This window comes from Asterias rubens, chromosome 1 (genome assembly GCF_902459465.1).
Source record: "Asterias rubens chromosome 1, eAstRub1.3, whole genome shotgun sequence".
NCBI lineage: Eukaryota > Metazoa > Echinodermata > Asteroidea > Forcipulatida > Asteriidae > Asterias > Asterias rubens.
In genome coordinates, this window is record NC_047062.1 from 26,098,258 (window position 1) to 26,119,621 (window position 21,364).

General features: G+C 37.4%; 1 protein-coding gene and 1 long non-coding RNA gene across 2 annotated transcripts; one reads left to right on the forward strand and one right to left on the reverse strand.

The window, feature by feature from the left end:
• Positions 1-1,852: 1,852 nt before the first annotated feature.
• On the reverse strand, positions 1,853-18,709 carry LOC117290938 (deleted in malignant brain tumors 1 protein-like). Its single transcript, XM_033772548.1, has 8 exons — positions 18,554-18,709; positions 16,558-16,614; positions 15,194-15,320; positions 10,624-10,825; positions 6,368-6,506; positions 3,360-3,668; positions 2,432-2,743; positions 1,853-1,893 (listed from the first exon to the last, which is right to left on the reverse strand). The coding sequence occupies exons 1-8, from the start codon at positions 18,606-18,608 to the stop codon at positions 1,853-1,855; spliced, it is 1,242 nt and encodes a 413-aa protein (XP_033628439.1). The 5' UTR covers positions 18,609-18,709.
• LOC117291750 lies at positions 4,113-6,336 on the forward strand. Its single transcript, XR_004519191.1, has 3 exons — positions 4,113-4,178; positions 4,471-4,562; positions 4,894-6,336. It is a non-coding gene; the product is annotated as an uncharacterized LOC117291750 (long non-coding RNA).
• Positions 18,710-21,364: the final 2,655 nt, after the last annotated feature.

Below are 21,364 nucleotides of genomic sequence, written 5' to 3' on the forward strand. Positions count from 1 at the left end.
CCAAATAATTGTTTGCATAAAAACGTTCTTAGTAAAAAGCAATGGCGAGTTGTTGGTAGTATAAAACATTGAGAGAAACTGCTTCCTCTGAAGTAATGTAGTTTTTAAGAAACTGTTATTAATTGGTTCTCTTGCAAATTCGAAGGCCGATTAGATCAAAAGTTCCACAGATTTATTAGTTTCATCATATATTATGTTGAGATACACCAAGTGAGAATATGCCTACTGGTCTTGGACAATTACCGAAGGTATCCAGGGTATGGGCCTAATAGTAATCCTATAATTTTGTAGTAAGGCTATATTATTAATCACTGTTATGAAATTAGGCTTAAAATTATATACTTAAAATTAGTTACACACTTGAAAGTTGAAAAGGAGCAGAGAATGGGACGCCCTCTATCGTCTCAAAAGTTTCTCATTAGAAGCGTAATGACTTTGATGTGATTTTGCATCCTAACCAAATTGCTCCGGTGTTATGCATAATCTATTACCACATCCCTGCATTCTACTCTGTTCCCTGTACAGAGCATGATTTGATACGTCTCTTCGCAAATCGCCATTCCCTTGATCGTATACGTACAGAACTGATGCCATACATCTGAACGGACAGACCTGCCGTGTATTCCCTGCCAGAGAGACGATTATCCTTAAAGTACCGTCTACCTCCACATCAAAGGACTGATGAGTAGCCTACTTATTTTACTACATCTACACTGATTATACTGAGTATTATTCACGGTAGACCTTTTGGTTTATAATTGAAATCGAGTATTCATAACAAGGCTTGAAATTACGAATCATTAGATCTGGTTGATTATTACATGTATTCTTACTAATAAATGAGCCGGCCATGCACACTATAGGTCCTTTAGCAAAACACTTCAGCCCAAAGTTAGGAAGACCTTGGCGTGTGTAATGTTTAACTCTGAAAATCCGCTTCCGTTTGGCGCCCCAGGCTCCATTCACGCTTTCTATAAAAAGAACAGAAACGAGGTTGTAATTAGTACTCCAGTCCGCGTGGTACAAGAGGTTGATTTTAAACCAGTTTAAAACAAGAGTTCAAATTGGTGGTAGACAGAATGTGTAAGCTTTCGATAACAAGGTTGATATCGATTTCGAATAACCAATAATAAGGTATTCCGTGCACTTTGTGTGTTTCCAAACGTCACAGGGACGTGTGTTTAAAGAAAACACGTTGCCTTGGATCGGACGAGTTGGTCTATTAAAAGCGTTTGAAACAGTTTGTTATGAAATATATGGTTAGAAAGATGTTTTAAAAGTAGAATATAATGATCCACACAAGTATCACTCAAAATTGCACGGTTTTCATTTTACGTCGCGAACTAACACTGTCGGCCATTTATGGGAGTCAAAGTTTTGACTCCCATAAATGGCCGACCGTGTTTGTCGACGAGGTAAAACGAAAACTACGCAATTTCGAGGCATTTTGTGTAGATCATTGTATTCTACTATCTTTCTAACCATATCGATTTTATAACAAACGGACAGGACGCTTTTCAAAGACTAACTCGACCGATCCAAGGCAACGTGTTCCTTTAACTGCCAGACTCACTCCCCGCCTTTTGAGCCACCATGTAATGTTCACAAATAACAACAGCAAATCAACTGACGGACGGGCAACCATTTTTAACACACACAAATCCTTATAACGTTGGGCTCATTCAATAATAATTATTCTTAGCTATTAGAATAGGCTAAAACTATTGGAAACAGATTTGAAGGTTCCAAAATGCTCTGTGTTGTTTTTAGTCAATGTTTATTTCGTTACCTCTTTCCTTGACCTCTCGATATTAATTTGTTTGTTACTCCAACATTATAGTTACCCGAACATCTACTGCAGGGCTTCCTCAGCGTAGAAACTGTCTCGCCAAGCTGGGATATAAAAGAATATTTCCGTAAACATAATAAATTTCATGTTTATTAAACTTTTATGCAAACAGTCAGTTTTAAAGCCATCTTGTGTTGATTATTGACAATTCGAACAGGGTTTGAATTTTGGGCAATGAAAGGAGTGAATTCGGATTTATTTTATATAAAAATCCCTGATGAACAAATACGATAGTTGTGAAATGCTCAGGTTTAATATAGTGCGCCACCAAGAGTTTGCAAAGAAAATGCCGTCTTCAAAGTGTAAAATCCGCGTCATAAGTGGCCTAATCATCTCTTAATACCTTGGGTTTTATTAACTGAGAACGAAACAATAAAAAGATCCGCTCAGACCCATTGCTTGCATTCATAGAACATAAATACACAGTCTATACCATGACAGTGGAACCATTTGTCAAGGTTAATAAAAATGTCGCGTTCTTCAATCACATTATTTTAGTACTCATTCCCAATGGATTTTTTAGGGCTCCCTATGTAACATACTTTGAAAAATATGAGCACAATGGATGCGGTTTGCAAGTACCTTTAGCACAGATTACTCCAGCAGTTTCTGCGTTTGTGCACTTGGGTTTATCCCAGCAATGCGATGGACAGTCGGTGATTTTGGCCTCGGAGCCGTCACAGATAACCCCATCCATGAGGTTAGGACCACTGCCTTGACCGAAGAAAGCACCCACCTCAGCATGCGTGGCACCAGAATAACCCAGCTGTCTGCAGACGACCCCAGCATCAGTCAAGTCCCACTCATTGTCGCAGATGGCGCCCCATGTACCATCCACAATGATCTCCACTCTACCCTTTCCCCTGGTCGGTCCATCCACAAGCCTTACATCATCTGATGGTTTATAAAGATGAGAGTTGAACTCGCTATATTGTTGCCAAATCGAACGAGTTTTAAGTGAGTATCAATTTGACCCCTTGTTTTGAAATTGATTGCATCGTTGATTATAATTGATTATTATCTCGCAAGTTCGATGACCGATTGAGCTCAAATTTTCACAGGTTTGTTATTTTACGCATATGTTGAGATACACCAACTGTGAAGGCTAGTCTTTGACAATTACCAATAGTGTACACTGCCTTTAAGGAAGAAAGTTGAAGGAGTGAGTCTCACAAAACCATTCGACGATTTAAACGTTTAAAAAATAAGTGTTTTATGGGCAAATGTCTTTATTTTATCCAACCAAGTAGACCCTATAGGCCTACAGTTAGAGAAAAGTCTTCTTTGAGAAAGATAAGTGTCAAATGATCCGTCGCTATATTTCAGGCCAAAGTGAAGGTATCGATTGTATTAATGCAACATTAGCTTTGATTTTTTTTCTAATGAAAATTGTAACCGGTAGTTTTTATGTCTGAGATAACTGCAGGCTTCCACAAGCTTCAAGACAGCAGTCCAACGACTATCGGATAACAAATAAAATACAATAGTTAAAGCAATACAAATTTCTTACTTGGTTTGCAGATTACTCCAGCAGTGCTGGTGCATGGATTATTTTCCCTGCACAGAAATGAGCACCTTGAAAGATATGGCTCCGTCCCTTTACAAGCAACTCGATCCATTACAATAGGAAGTTCTGTCGCTCCGTAAAATGATCCAATCTTTGCCTCACTTGCCTCTAGGAAACCAAGCTGCCTACATACAGTAGTCGCATCTTGTATGTCCCAGTTTGTATCACATACCGCACCCCAAGCACCGTCATGGTAAATCTCGACTCGACCTCTAAGTACGTCATCACCTCCAGCTAGCCGGATGATACCATCTTCAATACAATGTTTGTAATACGCACAGGAAAGTATGTTTTGCTTTGCTGTCCTGGTATGTCTGTCTGTCTGTCTGTCGGTCATGCTGTCTGTCTGGCTGTCACGCTGTCTGTCTGCGGTTGGTCTGACATTACAAGGTAGACATTGTGTGGTGATTTTTTAGGTAAACAATACCGCTTTAAATAAATCTAAATTATGTTATTTGGCTTCGTTAAAGCTTCTTGGAAATATAAACCAGGTGTCGTCTCCCACCGGTGATGTGTTTATATTGTTGTTTATAATTTACACGTTTCTCTTACGTTTAACAGCTTATCCTTGTTTGCATAAAGTCAAAGTTCAGGGACCACAGCCAATCACCTGCTGGCATCTTAGGAATCTTGTTTAGGGTGTGGCAAGCCCACAGTTCTGTATGCAACCGGTATTTCTTAGTCATTTCTTTTCCTGGTTTCGTTTGGTTAAGTTCGCCGTATTTTCTGTAGTCAACCCAAGCTAGTTTCATTGCCGTTTTCGTAAGTAGTATTTCTTCATTGTACAATATTTAATGTCACTTATTTCAATTGTATACATTTATTGGTTACCGTTAAATTACTTCCTTTCTATTTTCAATGATTTGGGCTAGTTGGAGCTATTTTCCTGGTTCTTCCTACAGCCGTATATTGAATTATTCGGGATCCAAAATCGATCCGACACTAAGGTTTTATGGTGCGACTGGTAAAGTTGTTTATTCTTCTAAGTCCTATTTTGCACCCAACGTATTTGTTTTTTAAATTAAATTATTTTCATGTGTGTATTTTCCAACAGTTTTGTTATATCTGCCGCCGTAGACTCATTTTAACTCCTGTAAACTCCTGTATGTTCCCACTGTGTTGAAGTGATTTCCCCGGTAACAATTTGTAAGTGTCAATTTAGTTCAGTCTTATTGTTATAATTGTTCATCGTTTAATACCAAATTGTTGCGAAGTAGTTTTGTTTAAGCTTTTAAAATTGCTTTCTTTAATCCTTCTGGAGACCCCCGATTGCTTATTTTCTCTAATCTTTTCTGGAAACTATTTTACCGTTCATTTTCGTATAATCTTTCCGGAAGCCTTCGATTACATTATATTTAATCTTTCCGGAAACCTCTGATTGCAAGTTTTCTTTAAATATCTTTCTTGTACTTTGTTTATTATTGAGTTAATTATGTATTTATGTATTAATTATCTATTTCATTATTTGTTGCTCTAGTTCACCTGCTCCTCGCTGAGTGCAAATAAACTACCGGGTCGATAAAATACAATTTGTCCACGACTTTTATTGTTATCATCAACACGGTGACACCAGGATTTTAGAACAAACTTACCTCATCGTGATGAAGTTACAAAATTAATGTTTGTAAAATATGTATATAAACAAGAGCATTGAAACCCAAAATCCCACTTTTTTTTGTTTCCACTGTTTTTAAACGACGATTGACACTTGACCTTTTAATTGATTTAAATTAATAATAAATGGGTAGGGAAAGCTACTGCGTCTAGAGCACTTAATATTATTAAGTACTTTTTTTTTATTAATGTTCGGAACAACATTAAATATAATCTTCTCAGCCGTTTCTCAGCCATCTGAGAAGAGTCATTCATAATTTGTATTTGAATATAATTTAGAGACTTTTGAATTTTACAAGTTGGGCTTGTTCTGAATAAGCAGAATACTTTGTTTTGGTATAAGTTTTGTTTCTGGCCAGTGTAAATAAATACAGGGTCGGCCCAATGTGTATAGGGGTTGCGAACAACATTTGTAAGTGGGGTCCAGTGGAATGGGTGGCATAAAAAAGCTCTCTTTACCTTTTTATGAAACTCAGCCATGGTTCACATCCCGTATAGGCTGATTGATTTTGGCATCAGACCTAGTGAGGATTCTCTATCTGTGTTTGTCTATTGTACACGTTTTGATATCAACATGAACTAGAAAATAAACTTTGAACTTCAGCTATTAACATTCACTCTGTAGATTCATTCACAATGACCCACTGTCATCCGAGTATTCAGACGCTTGTGATTATCAGCTTTTTACTTTTTCAATAATATGATAATTATATCCATCAATACTTCATCGATGTAATTATTAGACTCGTTGAGATACGGCGGCCACTTCAGGAGTGCAATGTTTGGTTCGAGCGTAGACAAACACATTTACCGAAACCAAAAAGTGTCTCAATGTGTCCACTAAACATCAAATAGACTTATTGATGTCTCGGTTTACCTTGTTTACCATAAGGGAGAGGACAAACGTTGCTAAGCCATAAATGTGACAATGGGAGACTTATTCAACTGCCATTGAGAGCACTATAACAGTTTGATATACATACAAATTCGGCGATAATGTATTTTGACTCCCTCGGTCGTTCCCCCAATCCTCCATTTCTTAGATAGTTCTTTGCTTTGTATTTTCCCATTGCAAAGTTAATTTGATGTCTGTACACAATTAGACCTGGTTTTTTATTTTGTAATACGAATTTAATTTGTTGAGACAATAAAGTTCCAGTTAAAATGTCAACAAGATTTCTTCTTTTTTGGTCTTTATTTATTAGTTTCTTTACATTATTCCCTTCTCCCCTTATGCTTTGTTGTCTGCTCCTCAAATAAAAACAAATTAATATTTGAATAACTATTTCACTCATTTACGTTTGCTTAAAACATAATTCTGAAAGTTTGAACGTCACCTCGGCATCCAAGAACTTCAAAGGTAAAATAAGGATAGGAATTAGTCCAAGTGAGTGTCATTATTCGAAGGAATCTGGTCCTCAATATCTCAGGGAGGTTGACAGTTACTCGTTCACCACCATCCACATTCCCGTTAAACTAAAACAGAAATCAAAGAGAAATAACTTGAGGCTCTTCTTGTGAGCAGCATAGTCATTAAATGTATTTCATATTATTCCGATCTAAGGATAATTTACTTACAAAGCTCTTTTCAAAGGAAAAATCCCAGGAACTTTTGGTCGATCTTTTCATACTACATAAACAAACTCCCGGGAATTTCTCGGGTAATAACTTATGCCCGGGAAATAAATAACCCTGCTCAGGGGTAGGGTTAAGGAATTTAACCACGGAAATAGTAATCCCATGAGTTACCATTAGTTGGATAGTGACACCGGTTGGGTGGCGCTGGGGTCAAAAACTCCCGGAATTTTCCAGGGAGTTTATTTCCCGGGAAATGGTTTTGTAGTGTGAAAAGGTCTGAAGAGTGTCTTTTTACCTGTATACAGCTGAGGCTGCAATAATCGAGTGTCAATACATTGGGATTTTCATTCGAACATGATTCTAAATAAACATGTTGGATTAAAGGCAAGATTTATATTTGGTTTTTGAAACCGTTCGATTAATTTCATCCTGTATTATATGACTGTATGATGGAAAATAACCCGGCGGACTCCCCTTCGGACTCGGACTCTAACTTAACACACGAGGGACTCGACTTAAATATTGTCGTAAGGTTCAAAATGTTATTGCGCAAAAATGGGCCGGGTGTATTTAGCGATACTTGGGAAAATAAGAAAGTTGCTAACTCGTATTTTCGGTCAAACTTGAACCATTGAGCCTCATAGTTTTATCATACAAGCGAGCACATAGTGAGCATTGGACATGACTTGGATAAGTGGTTTGATACATGTTACTTTGGGTATTTGAAAGCATTGCCAGCTAAGAAAATTGGTTTGAAATAGTTTGATTTAGAAGTTATAGTTGTATATTTTGTATTTTTAGATCAACACCATGATGCGTTTGTTCGTATTTGTCATGGAATATAGGTTTTTTTCGGCGACGTTACTTTGACTAGTCGCCGACACCGCAATACGAATTACGGAGAAGAGATATCAATATATAATAAACATTTCGATTTGCCCAGTCCCTCTGAGTTATTAGGGAGCGTCTCAAAAGTCGGGAACGTTCCCGTCAACACGGAACGTTCCCATTTGAACGTTCCTTTTTCGGTGGACCGCGTCCGCATGCCCGTTGGGACACGGCGGCATGATATTTTGACCATTCCCTTGGGAACGTTCCAACGGGAACGATCTGCCTGGACGTCCAATTAGTTATCATCCGTTTTACACGTTCAAAGCACCGTCCAGATTTTGCCAATGCTCAATTACAAGCTGGATACTGAAGGCTCCACCCTACTCGGACCGTTGTCTTTGTTAAACGCTATACAATATTCATGTTATGTTCAATAGAGCAGGAGAGCTGGAGGCATGTGAAAGCCCCAGGAAAATTTCTCTTATTGTCTGCTCCTTGTAAAGCATGCAGGTAGCGGACAATCACTCACAAGACAGTGTAGTGTTAGCATTCACTATAAAGGAAAGATTTACTAAGCAAGCAGGGTGTGTAAAAAAAAAAACATGCAACAATAGCCTATACAGTATAATACCACTACTTGTGAACTCAATCCAACATGTGCAAGTCCCTTTGGTTGGGCAGTTGGAGTCTAACAATGTAGGTGTGCTAAACTTGTAAAGAAAAAGTCTGCTGTTCACATTCAAATAAGACTACGTTCATCTGTGATGATAGTCGGGTCTGCTGTTCACATTCAAATAAGATTACGTTCATCTGTGATGATATTCGGGTCTGCTGTTCACATTCAAATAAGATTACGTTCGTCAGTAATGATATTCAGGACTGCTGTTCACATTCAAATAAGATTACGTTCATCTGTAATGATATTCAGGTTTACTGTTCACATTTAAATGAGATTACGTTCATCTGTGATGATATTCAGGACTGCTGTTCACATTCAAATAAGATTACGTTCATCTGTAATGATATTCGGGTCTGCTGTTCACATTCAAATAAGATTACGTTCATCTGTAATGATATTCAGGACTGCTGTTCACATTCAAATAAATTACGTTCATCTGTAATGATATTCAGGACTGCTGTTCACATTCAAATAAGATTACGTTCATCTGTAATGATATTCGCGTCTGCTGTTCACATTCAAATAAGATTACGTTCTTCTGTGATGATATTCGGGTCTGCTGTTCACATTCAAATAAGATTACGTTCATCTGTAATGATATTCAGGACTGCTGTTCACATTTAAATAAGATTACGTTCATCTGTGATGATATTCAGGACTGCTGTTCACATTCAAATAAGATTACGTTCATCTGGGATGATATTCGGGTCTGCTGTTCACATTCAAATAAGATTACGTTCATCTGTAATGATATTCAGGACTGCTGTTCACATTCAAATAAGATTACGTTCAGCTCTGATGATATTCAGGTCTGCTGTTCACATTCAAATAAGATTAGTTGGTCACTTACACAATTATATTCCTTTTTTTCTTCTCTTTTTAAACCCTCCTTTGTGTGATCCCTACTGGATTTTGGAGTTTCAATCCTATGATATGAATATGGTGTTTTTGTGTTTGCACATAATAACAGTAAGTAAGGACGCTGAAGTATCAGCTTTAATAGTTATAAATAAATCCTTATGTTATTCGGCCACAGTGACACCCAACATGCTTCGACCATCAGCCCCTTCTTAACATACATTTCTTTGCAAAAAAAGTTTAAGAGGGTACTTTAAAATAATTACAAAAAGTTCCCCTTTTCGCTTTTTTCCTTTGGTTAAATTTGGCTGGGCACTAGTGGACAACAGCAATTCTTAGTAAATCTTTCCTCTATAGTGAATGCTAACACTACACTGTCTTGTGAGTGATTGTCCGCTACCTGCATGCTTTACAAGGAGCAGACAATAAGAGAATTTTCCTGGGGCCTACCATGCCTCCAGCTCTCCTGCTCTATTGAACATAATATGAATATGTATAGCGTTTAACAAAGACAACGGTCCGAGTAGGGTGGAGCCTTCAGTATCCAGCTTGTAATTGGGCATTGGCAAGATCTGGACGTGCTACGGTGCTTTGAACGTGTAAAACGAATGATCACTAGTGGGAACATTCGCACATTGCTAATTTGTGCCCGATTGCGTGCATATGCTTGTGCTCCATTGCCGGAGTTGCGTTGACTCAGTCAAGGAGTAAACAAACAACAACAAAAGGTAGGTTCATAAATCAATGTTTTAACCAGTCTGAAACAATTCCACTTCTTTTAAATATGTTGTCAATTTGGTTGGAATATTAAACGCGATAATGTTCCTTTACGTGACTCACGCTCCCCGCAATTTCCTCAAATCCAGACTACCTTAATATATTATTAACGTTATTTCATAGTACAATATAGGATAGGAGGATTATTATATTTTACATAATTTCCACACTTCATAGATGTAGTGTCATTTTAAACTGCAGTTAAGTGGTGACCAATGACTGAGATTGTTTTAAATTTGATAGGTCTGGATAATCATGTATTTCAAGTCTGGGTAATCAGATATTAGTAGTTCCGGCAAATCTTAACCTTCCATCCTACCGACCGTCGTACACATGGGCGAAACGTCGAAACACTTGCGTCGCCGAACCCAGTTTACACTACCCTTCAAATCAAAATAAATCTCATGTTTTGCATCCAACTACAAACGTAAATGCCAACCCCTCTTCAAAAAGATTGTTGTGTTTTCATAGTGTTAAGTTTATCAAAGGAAAAACGTCACTTATTGGAATTCACCAGCGACGTACGGGATCGAGACGCCATTTTGATAGAAATTACACGTTCGCATACAGGCCGAGTTCCCAAATGGGTAAAACCGGGCACCCGTCCCAATGGGAATGCATAGATTTCTTGCCCGAGAACATGCGGGAACAGCGCCCGCGGTGGAACGTCCAAACGGGGATATGCCCGCGATCCAGCGGGGACACGGAGTATGCCCGGCTGGACGTTCCAAGCGATCCGACTTTTGAGACGCTCCCTTAGGTCTGTGCTCTGAGCCAGTCGGTGTTGCGCCCTCTAACCGGTGACTATTACATGCACCAACTAGCGTCTTTAATAGAGACTATAGGGAGATACAAGAAAAGGTCTCTGACCCGTATGGTATCTCCGTCTGCATTCTCCAAGTTATGCCAGCTTTCAGATTCTCCCGTTGAACTGTACTTTACGCTGAAGGTTTGCATGGAGGCTCCTGGATGACCCTGTACTATCAGTCCAGTAACAACTGGGCCTGGCAGTCCTAGATCAACTTGAATCCAAGAGTCTGCTACATCCGCTACAGTTGGTATCCACCAGTGGCTGTTTCCTGTGTATAAAAACAAACGTCGCGGTTGAATGCTATTCTTTAGCAGAACTTAGAATCAATCCCTTATCCATTCCAATGAAACATTTTTTTCAAAGTAGATCATCACTTCCTACAAATGGTATATTTCGATTATTTCGTCGCAAACATATAGGGGTTTATAATTAATGTAACACTTCCCTGAGGTCACTTCCATTATTACCTAGTAGTTTAATTGGTATAATATGGACTCCATGGTCAGTGTGCTTCTTTTTGTGCAATATTTTAATGTGCTTTGATTTTTTAATTACCTCTCTGTTTTATTTAAACGGTTTACTTTACACTGTTTTGTAATTTAGTTAGTAGTCTGAAATAAGCAGTTTTTTTATTAAAACCACAATAATAACTAGACATTAAGTGTTTGTGAACAAACACGAAGCTGTTCCTTGTTGTTTTGCTTGGATTATGTGCTTCATTGCCCAAGGAATATATAACTGAAAAAAAGGTTTCAAAAAAGTTGTGTAGCTCTTGTTATAAGGTTTTACTTCCCGGTTGACCCGTAAGTAAAGGTCAACATGGGCCCACAGCTACCAAAGATTAATCTGCAATGCCAAGGAGTCTATAAAATCGGTTGTGTAGATCTTGATATATAGTCCCACTTCCGGTTGACCCAGAAGTAGAGGTCAACTTGGGGTCACAGTTTTCCAAAGCTAATATTTATTGCCTAAGAGTCTACAACTGAAGTTTGGACATTAGCTTTGTACTTTTTTAGATATGGGTTCACTTCCGGTTGACCCGGAAGTAAATGTCAACATGGGGTCAAAGTTGTTTCAAACTAATCTTGAATGCCCAAGGAGTCTATATAACTGAACCAAAATTTATAATCTGTTGTATAGTTCTTGAGATATGGTCCCACTTCCGGTTGACCAGGAAGTAGGGTCAACTTGAGGTCACGGTTTTTTAAAGTTAATTTTGTATGCCTAAGGAGTTTATAACTGAAAATATTTTGAAAATCTGCTGTATAGTTCTTGAGATATGGTGACACTTCCGGTTGACGCGGAAGTAGAGGTCAACTTGAGGTCACAGTTTTGTCAAATTAATCTCCAACCCCCAAGGAGTCTTTAAAAACAAACAGTTGAAAAGTCGGCCGTGAAGTTCTTGAGATATGATGCTGCAAAGATTTCCTAACTAATATGCATATGAGGGTCACTGGTGGTTAATTAAAAAATAATTTTAATATGTTTTATGATAGGAATTAAGCTAAACATCCTAAAGCTTCCATTTGATATTATTTTACGTGTTTAAAAACACATAATTAATTTGTAGGATACTCCTTTATTTTCCTACTCCTGCCGATAGGGGGCGCTCTTATGAGACATTTCAATTGCACGATTTCTGCACCGTAATGTCTGTATCTGACTCTGTATTTGTATGTGTACGTCGCAGAGACCAAAACTGTCATAAAATGTCAAATTATAATTTCCCTATAGAACACGGCCCAGTTTGATGGCTCTGTCTGCTTCAACCAAACTCTGCCCATTTACTATACAACCACCATTCTCCGCTTACTGTGCAGGCGCTGAAATATCTGTACAATTTGTTCAAAGCAAAGATTACATATGATAAGTTTCCCCGCGCACAAGCAAAAATATCCCTGCTAAGCTGTGAAATATGCTGTAAGTAAGCGATAATATCCGCGCTTCTGATGTGTCAATTCTTTGCTTACGCAGTGAAGCAGAGTCAAATTGGACCAGTTTCACAAGATTTCCCCTCATGTACTAACAATCTTTTATGACTTTACATGTTTGAAGTGCAGGCCTTACCAAACCTACTAACAGGGCAAAATTACATGGTTCTCATGACCACCAAAGTCTGCGCTTACGATCACCATTTTCCGCTTTACTGTGATGTGCAAGCTTGGAAAATAATGTGCGAACTTGGAAGCACACAAACAAACGAAATCACTGCTATAAGCAGTCTATTTCGCTTGACGTAAGCGCAGAACTCAATGCTTCTGCAGAGCACTGAATCTTTTTCATTAAGCAAGTTGCCATCATGACTCGACTAGTCGAACCTCAAACCTAACTACTACACTTGTCGATATAAAATACAGATTCTCAAGATTTGTGCCGCTATGTGCCGCAAAGGCAATATTAATTTGTTGTGAATGGGTGACTAGTGAATTTTACTACTCGACTAGCCGCACCTCAAACCTGACTACGACACTTGTCGAGATAAAATACGGATTCTCAAGATTTGTACCGCTATGTGCCGCAAGGGCAATATTAATTATGTTGCGAATGGGTGTGACTAGTGAAATTTACTACTCGACTAGTCGCACTTCAAACCTAACTACGACACTTGTCGAGATAAAGTACGGATTCTCAAGATTTTTGCCGCTATGCCGCAAGGGCAATATTAATTATGTTGCGAATAGTAGTAACCAACACAACTGGTTCACCAAACAGGTAGTCGGGACAAATTTTGTAGTCGATGTGTGGACACGATTATAACGGAGTAGAGAAAAACAGTAATCGCGACTCAAATAATAAATTGTAGTCGCGACTTTAACACTAAAGCACACTTTCTAGTCGCCACTGCGTACTTTTGTCTCAAGTAAAGCACGGTTTTTCCTGCGAATGCAAATCAAATTTTTAAGTCACTGTTTTCGCAGTGAAAGTTTCGCAGGAGTTGAGCACAATTAGTCAATTGTAGCAATTTTTTATGCGAATTGTGACGTGAAGAACACATTCCCTGGTAAGCACAGTTCCCTGATTACGTAAGCGCTGCGATTCATTCCTTTAAAAGCCATTGGCCCAGGACCAAACTACATAATAGCTTTTTAAACACAAAAAGCAGCTTAACCATGCCTCATGTTCAAGTTGTGAATCCAGGTGTTCTGCTCAATTTCTGCAATTTTGTAAAGCAAAATGTTTTGCCTGTTTATTATAAGCAGCTCTATAAAACTGAGCCACTCAACCACCAGAGAAACGATCAGCATAATCAAATCTCTGCTTTTGTATTCCTGTCAAAGAGTTTTTGTTTGTCATGGTCTAATTTCCGAACGTAACGTGAAACACTGGAATTAGTTTAGGCAATTGGTCCTCGGCGCAAACAAGGTGACTTTACCCGTAAATCATTCATAGCTTAATACGTTTTTACATGCTTTGCTAAAACCATGTGCCATTTCTACCTCCATGCTAAAACTGAGACTAAAATAGTTTTCGTGACATTTATTTTTACTCCTTTCTTAAAAAACTTCAACAACACGGCAAGCTTTCAACTATCATTATCTTCCCTCCATGCTTCGTAACGTAGAACCATGTACATGTATGTAGACTCTCCTCCATACAAGAACGTACACCAAAGATCGTGCTGCGCGAGGACAAAATCTCGCCGTTTTATTTTCCAGGAAAGAAGCTTCTCATGAGCCAAAAATTTGGGGAAAAAGAACATGTTGTACAGATCGTTTTAATGTAGGTACATATTTCTGATTGTAAAAAAAATGTAAAATGTATGCCTCTATATATTGATTTCGTCGAGGTTCCCGGAGGATTCGCACTCAGATCACTTGGGTAATAGCACCCGCGTTTAACCGCGGCCCCATTGGATCTATCAACCCAGACGTCGCGATTTTATTCGTTACATAATAACTGTAAACATTTAATAAAAATAATTACAAGATGACGTGAGATATAAAATTACTTCATTTTGCACATCTTCAATACCCAGAGAATCAATATATGAAGAATTTTTGAAAATCGGACGTTTATTTTGGGAGATATGCTGTTAACAAGATTTCCTAATTAAATATTCATATCTTTAATAACTCATCTAATTGATTAAGAGATTAAAAATCATACGTAGAAAAACTAAGTTACGTACTAAGCTTCGATTTAATATAGAACTCAAGTCTTTCATTTCTACCGTTTCTAAGATTATCTTGCCACAAAAAAGTCGTGCGTTAAACCTATGGCGTTTTGAGAAAAAAAAACGTTTCTAAAACGTTAAAAAAATCTCGACGAAAACAATAGCTGTTCCGACGGACGGTCGGAACAGCTAATAATAATAAAAATAATAAAAATCTCGACGAAAACAGTAGCTGTTCCGACTGGATCGGAACAGCTAATAATAATCAAAATAATCAAAATCTCGACGAAAACAATAGCTGTTCCGACTGGATCGGAACAGCTAATAATATTGTATGTCCTAGATACGCTTCCCCTTAGTTCGTAGCAAACACACAAAAAACATAATTTCAGACAATTACTGCTATCCACGCACAGGTTAAACTTAAACCAGGAGGGATAAAGTGAGTAGATAAGACTAGTATGTGGATCAGGTCAGCAAGTTCTGCCTGCAGTTAAACGGAAATGGAGTATGACTTGCCTTCATTGAGTCGAGCTTTTTGAGGAACATGTGACACCGAATCATAGGATGATGATGCAGTAATACTCCCATCAGGGATCGCCCCACTCTCCATTCCCAACGGTCCAATGGTACATGCTGGTCCTGAAATAAGTCAATAAAACAATCATTACATTAAAATCTAAAGTGAAAGTACATCCTTGCGTTTTTAGATGGTAAATCATTTACTTCCATTCTCTAGTTTAAAACAAAACGTAAGCAAAATTATTTAGAACAAGGCTAGGTTTAACGAAGTTTATAATAATACTTGTTGTCCCCCCCCCTCTCTTTTGTTGGGGGGGGGGGGCTGGGAGGGGGTTGGAAGGATGTACCTCTGAACGTTTTAAGGCACAATTTTGCAGTTTAAAAAAACTAAAACATAACAACAATTTGCATAATTGTGACAGCAATGCATAATACATCTTTTAAAAAAGTTGCTTGTAAATAATTGTTGGTTGGCGGCTTTTATCCTACAACACAAGCTTAAAACCTGTTCAAGTTATACAGATATGTCAACCTCCATTGGAGGAACAAAATAAAAAGGACCGGGGTCTTAACTTCCTTATATAGTCACTTTTATAATATAAATGATTTAGACTAAACCGGGTTTGGAGAAATGACTCAATTAATTAATAAGCCATCATTAATTGACTCCTTCCCTTATAAAGGGATTTATACAGGACATAATATGGATGTCAGTGAATAATGCTTATATAGTTTTTAACTGATCATAATTATAACCGGAAGTTTTCATCATGCAAAACAAACAACCTTTTTAAAATTTCTAGAAATAAATGACTTTTTTTAAATATAAATGTGATATTCATATCAAATCGGCTCAATTCGGACTAGCCATCCTCACGACACTTCAGGGGCACACAATCACTGAATAATTGGTAATGGAACCACATTTAAAACCAACGATCTCTAGAATGATAGAAATAATATTGCAAACCTACCTTTTTATTATCTTAAAGATCTCTTTGAACATAGGTAACACAATATGCATTCCTTTCATATATTTCGATAAAAACAATGAAGTAAGCCAATAAATGTCCACGTTCTTGGTCTTTGTTTTCTCAGAAAGTTCTGTATTAAACATGAACACGTTTTTGCTCCGTATATGTGTTTGGTAACTCGGATCTTTCCACTCTAATTTGAAGTGATTGCATAATAACAATCCTACAGTCATTAGAATGATCCGATATTTCTCTTTTCAATGAAAGCAAGCTTTGGTATTGAGGATGAACATGGAGAACACTACTTTTTTGCAAAAAATGTCCTTTGATAATACAAAATAATTCGTAAGAGAGAAAGGAATGAACTGAGTTTGAATAGTCACCGTCTAAGTATGATCCTTGGGTTTCCTGGTTGCTGATTGGATGAGCCAGACAAAGTCCTGCAAACAAAACAAAATACACCATTACTTCAATTGAAACCCTGCAGCAAAGGCCAATGGCATAGTACCTAATGTTCTAGTGGGGTTGCCAATCAACAAGGGGGTCAGTGTTGACTAGAAGGGGACGGGACAAAACTCGGCCAGTATACTCTGTGTACTCGGTACGTCAATATTGGTAATGCTAGATGAAACCAAATTGAGCTTACACCCATACCATCCCCGAAAATGTTGTTTACAACACACTTACATTCAAAACAATTCGTTAAAAAGAAGAACAAAACTATTTTACATTTATTAAAAAAGTTTTGAAGCATGTAATAACAACGCACGGGGCGTTGCAACCAAAAATGACCCAAGCTTGAGGGTTTCAAGTGTATGTTATTTTCTTTTCGATTTAGGATCAAGTCCAACATTCCTCCATTGTAGCATATTGTGTAACAGTTAACCTTTTTATAATGGTCTGTATACGTTTTGGTATATAAATATGGAAGCGTGTTGCTGCCACATGAATAAAACAAGATCGTGTACGTATACGATAAGTTATCGTGTATGTACATCATACGTTTAGCTTTATAATACGTTTAGCTTTATTGTGTACGTACACGATCAGAGAGAGTGGCGGCAACGCTTCCGCATATACTCTGAAAAGTAATGACAATAAAAACTTGCATTGTAAGAGTGCAGCAGGTAGTGGGATAATGCATTATCACCCAAACAAAAGACAAGGAGCGTTACCGCTGTAACCCTTCACAGTGCATTCCTATAAGGGATTTTTCTTCCTGCGTGGACATCGCTTCAGATTTTCGGAAATTTTCAAATTAAATTTGGCGATTTATAAATGAAATGTTCATGGTTGGGTTTTTCTGTATAGTCCTATCTACATTTATATTGGAATGAAACATTCGAACGATTCCACAAATCGAAAGTAAACTTTCCCTTTAAGTTTGAAGAAAATGTTACCCTTGTAAGGTAATGATATGAAAAAGTGTCAAGCATTCTGGCTAATTCAACAGCATTACATAAACTATCACAATAAAGAAGACAGTATTTTTTAGATAACCAATAGCAAAAAGGCTCTCGAGATTGAGTTATTGTTTAATAACTTTGAAACAAATATAATTGTCATATTGTTGATGTTAACATTTAATCAACAAACGTAAGAATCTTGCATTGATACTTGAAGTTTTGAATCGCTCCATAACACCCAATAATTGTGTACCACTAACAACAATAGTTTTATTATCATTTGCATATACTTTGTGAGATGGTGGGTGGAGACAAGATTGACTACTTACACATTTTCCATTGACTGCTACAACACAGTTGTTCAGAAATGATTAACCAAATAAGAATAAATAATGACTTTTCGATCGTTATAAGTTTTATAAGTCTCAAAATGTATCGCCCCATTTCTCCCGAAAAAAAATCCGTTTGGTTTTCATGTTTTTGTTTTTCTCTGAAGGCATTTTGTCAGATGATGATCTTTCAAAACGGCCAATGCGCAAATTTTCTTATTTGATAATGTCTCACGGACAATTCACAATGATACGGGCACAGTTTAATTTCGGGTCTCAAAAATCAAAGGGTTTTAGTTTTATTTACTTATAAATGAGGGGCAATACATTGAATGAAATTTAACAACTTTATTCTCGAATATTTAAAATTAGCAATTTAAAATGCTATTCAAAATGTACGACCCCAAAAATAAGACATAGATAATAAGCATGATGAAAGTGAGTGACTGGAAGAAAATCTGCACCAAAAGCCTTTTAAAGTTTCAATCAAGTAATGTTTTTATGAATCCCTTTTCATTTGACACGATAACATTCAAATACTCAATAAAACCAAGTTTAGTCCTACTTTACACTGAGATTAATTTGTTACAACTCAGTCATCTATGGATAATTATACGCTGAAGTTGATTCAACAAAACACTCACCGACTAGAAGTACACTCAGGAGCAGCATCGAACTAGCGAAGGCACAAGTAGACATTTTAAGATGATTGTAGGTTCAAGAAATGATGGCACAATATTCTATCACAATGCTCGGGCACGGTCCTACATAAAAATGACTGCTCAAATATCAATGCACGGGCAAGTCCTGTACGCAGTATGACTGCACTATATTATATGTCAATGCACGGGAACGCTCCTCTGATCTGAAAATGTGTTATTGTACAAAATTGTCAATGATCCATGATCTTGAATCCGTGTACCGGGAATTTAAATCGAAACACGCCGACTGGAAATAACAAATCAGTTTCAGTTAGACTGAAGTTCATAGTTTCAAGGTTGTTAGTTAAAGTGATACTTGCATAGAATATGCTCCATGGTTAATTTGTTTGAAACTGTTTTTGTTGTATCATTCTTTCAATGCCGAAAAGCAATGACCTACAATGTATCCAATGGACAACAATTTTATTTCACATTTCAGCCTGCTCGGAGTCCCAACAATTACCCCTACAATAACTCGAATAATGATCGGACACCTTTAGTTAATGGTACCCGGCAAGTTTTTGGTACCCGGCCAAAATGTACTCGACTACACCACTGACCTCGAGAAGGACTGTCTGACTAATGTGAATCTAATGTCACTCATCACAATTTAACCTAGATGCGAAAAAGGTCGTTACTAACCATTGATCTCCATTATACTGGATATCAATGTTACCGACCAACAATTACTTTCCAGTCGGTAATTATTTTAACTAAACTCAGTATATTATTTTCTAAAGCTAATCTGCACTTCATTCAAAAGTAAGAGTAAATGTACAAAAAAATGAAAAGACTTCAAATAGCTCAAAACGTAGATGAATTGGCTCAACTCAACGGCACGAAGCGTAATCTTAACCGCCACGACGAGCTCGAAGAAGCGCCCTCCACGATGCCTTATTATCAATGTTGCCAGCACAAATCTAGAAGGGGAGATAAACACTACTTTCGTCTTAGCTTTATCATAAGAAAATCAAACTGTGTGATTAGGTTTAACCATGGATAAATAAACTTTATTATTTGCTCCGTGGTTTAACCCTTTTTGTCTTCTTTTCTTCAGTTTGAGTGCAACTGCACCAGAACTAAATATTATGGGGTGGATGGGACCTGATGGATTCCGAGTGGATTGTTTGGTTGGTTGGGTGTATTGGTGGTTTACAGAGGAACACACCCCTTTCCTAACTAACAATAATCACACAATAGACAATAATTAATTAATACACATGAGATAGGTTTGACATAATCGTTCCCACCCGATGAAGAAGTGAGGTTTATTCTCACCAGCTCTGCCTTTTACAGGTCAACGTCCCTATTACAAAGTATATAAACCTTGCATTGGCCGGCATCTTTGGTGAAATGTGCACGCATGAAAGGCTATCATTGGCTGGGAGTTATGGGCAGCACGTACTCGTGTGCGCTTTTTTTTGTCCATTGTTGTTTTAATCAAAGATGGTGGTCAATGACGTCATATGCAATCAATCTTTAACACTAGCAGTATATAACATTGCCCAAGGTTTAACCAGTTAAATCCCAGTATGTGATTTTAGATCTACCCACTTAAAGGCAGTGGACACTATTGGTAATTGTCAAAAACTAGCCTTCACAGTTGGTGTATCTCAACATATGCATAAAGTAACAAAACTGTGAAAATTTGAGCTCAATCGGTCATCGAACTTGCGAGATAATAATGAAAGAAAAAAACACCCTTGTCAAACGAAGTTGTATGCGTTTAGATGGTTGATTTCGAGACCTCAAGTTCTAAATTAATTGAGGTCTCGAAATAAAATTCGAGGAAAATTACTTCTTTCTCAAAAACTATGGCACTTCAGAGGGAGCCGTTTCTCACAATGGTTTATACCATCAACCTCTCCTCATTACTCGTCACCAAGAAAGGTTTTATGCTAATAATTATTTTGAGTAATTACCAATAGTGTCCACTGCCTTTAAACAACCCCTTTGAAATTCGTAGTTCTACTGAATTTTCAAAATGTTAACTAATGCTCAATATTTCTTGTTGCTTTGTAAACAATTTGCTTTGCTGTTCTTCAATTTCGCATACATTTTATAATAAAACCGTATATGCTTATTCTAAAAAAGAACGTGTTTTCGGAAAATTAGTTTGTTGTTGAAGTCCGGAGTCACCTTGTGATTGTGAACCGTTTTACTTTACATTTTACGATTTCGTCTGTGACAGGTGAGGAAAGTCCTTATGTTGTGGTTAAGTCATGCTTTCTGATTGTTTCTTTTTGGAATAAAAAGAAAACACAACTTGTTTAAGAGTCAGTTCAGGTAAATAATTGACATACTTGCTCACGGTCAAAAAATGATTTTTTTTTTTTATACTTTGTGGGTGGAAGGGCCTTGGGGTGCAAGTAAACAAAATTGCATTTTCAATTCTATATATAGCCCGTTGCCATGGTTACGGCTCATTTTGTTTTCTGACCATTTTAGGCCGATTTTGGGGTCTGAAAAACTGGTTTTTAGCTCATATTTACAACTCCACCCCACCAAAATGCAAAATTATTTCAAAAAACCTTTTATATCACTACAAAGTATCATCCTTGGCCTTCCTTGAGAAAAAAAAGTATCAACAAATGGAAAGACCAATGTTGGCCCTAATCACAGCCGAAAAGAAAATTTTCTGAGACCCCTGGCAAGTTGACATTTTGGGGTCCAAAAATAGGGTAAAAATGTCGATTTTGCAAGTTCTAAAAACATACTGTAATGCATGATGCAAAAATAGCACAAGGGTGATAT

Bases quoted from the DNA above. Each gene is read 5' to 3' on its own strand.
- LOC117290938 (XM_033772548.1), bottom strand. From the start codon at position 18,608: ATGTCTACTTGTGCCTTCGCTAGTTCGATGCTGCTCCTGAGTGTACTT. The intron at 16,615-18,553 runs GTGAGTGTTTTG...TTTTGTTTGCAG, and splicing joins CCTGAGTGTACTTCTAGTCG to GACTTTGTCTGGCTCATCCA. The intron at 3,669-6,367 runs GTGACGTTCAAA...ATTGTATTGAAG, and splicing joins TGAAGTTCTTGGATGCCGAG to ATGGTATCATCCGGCTAGCT.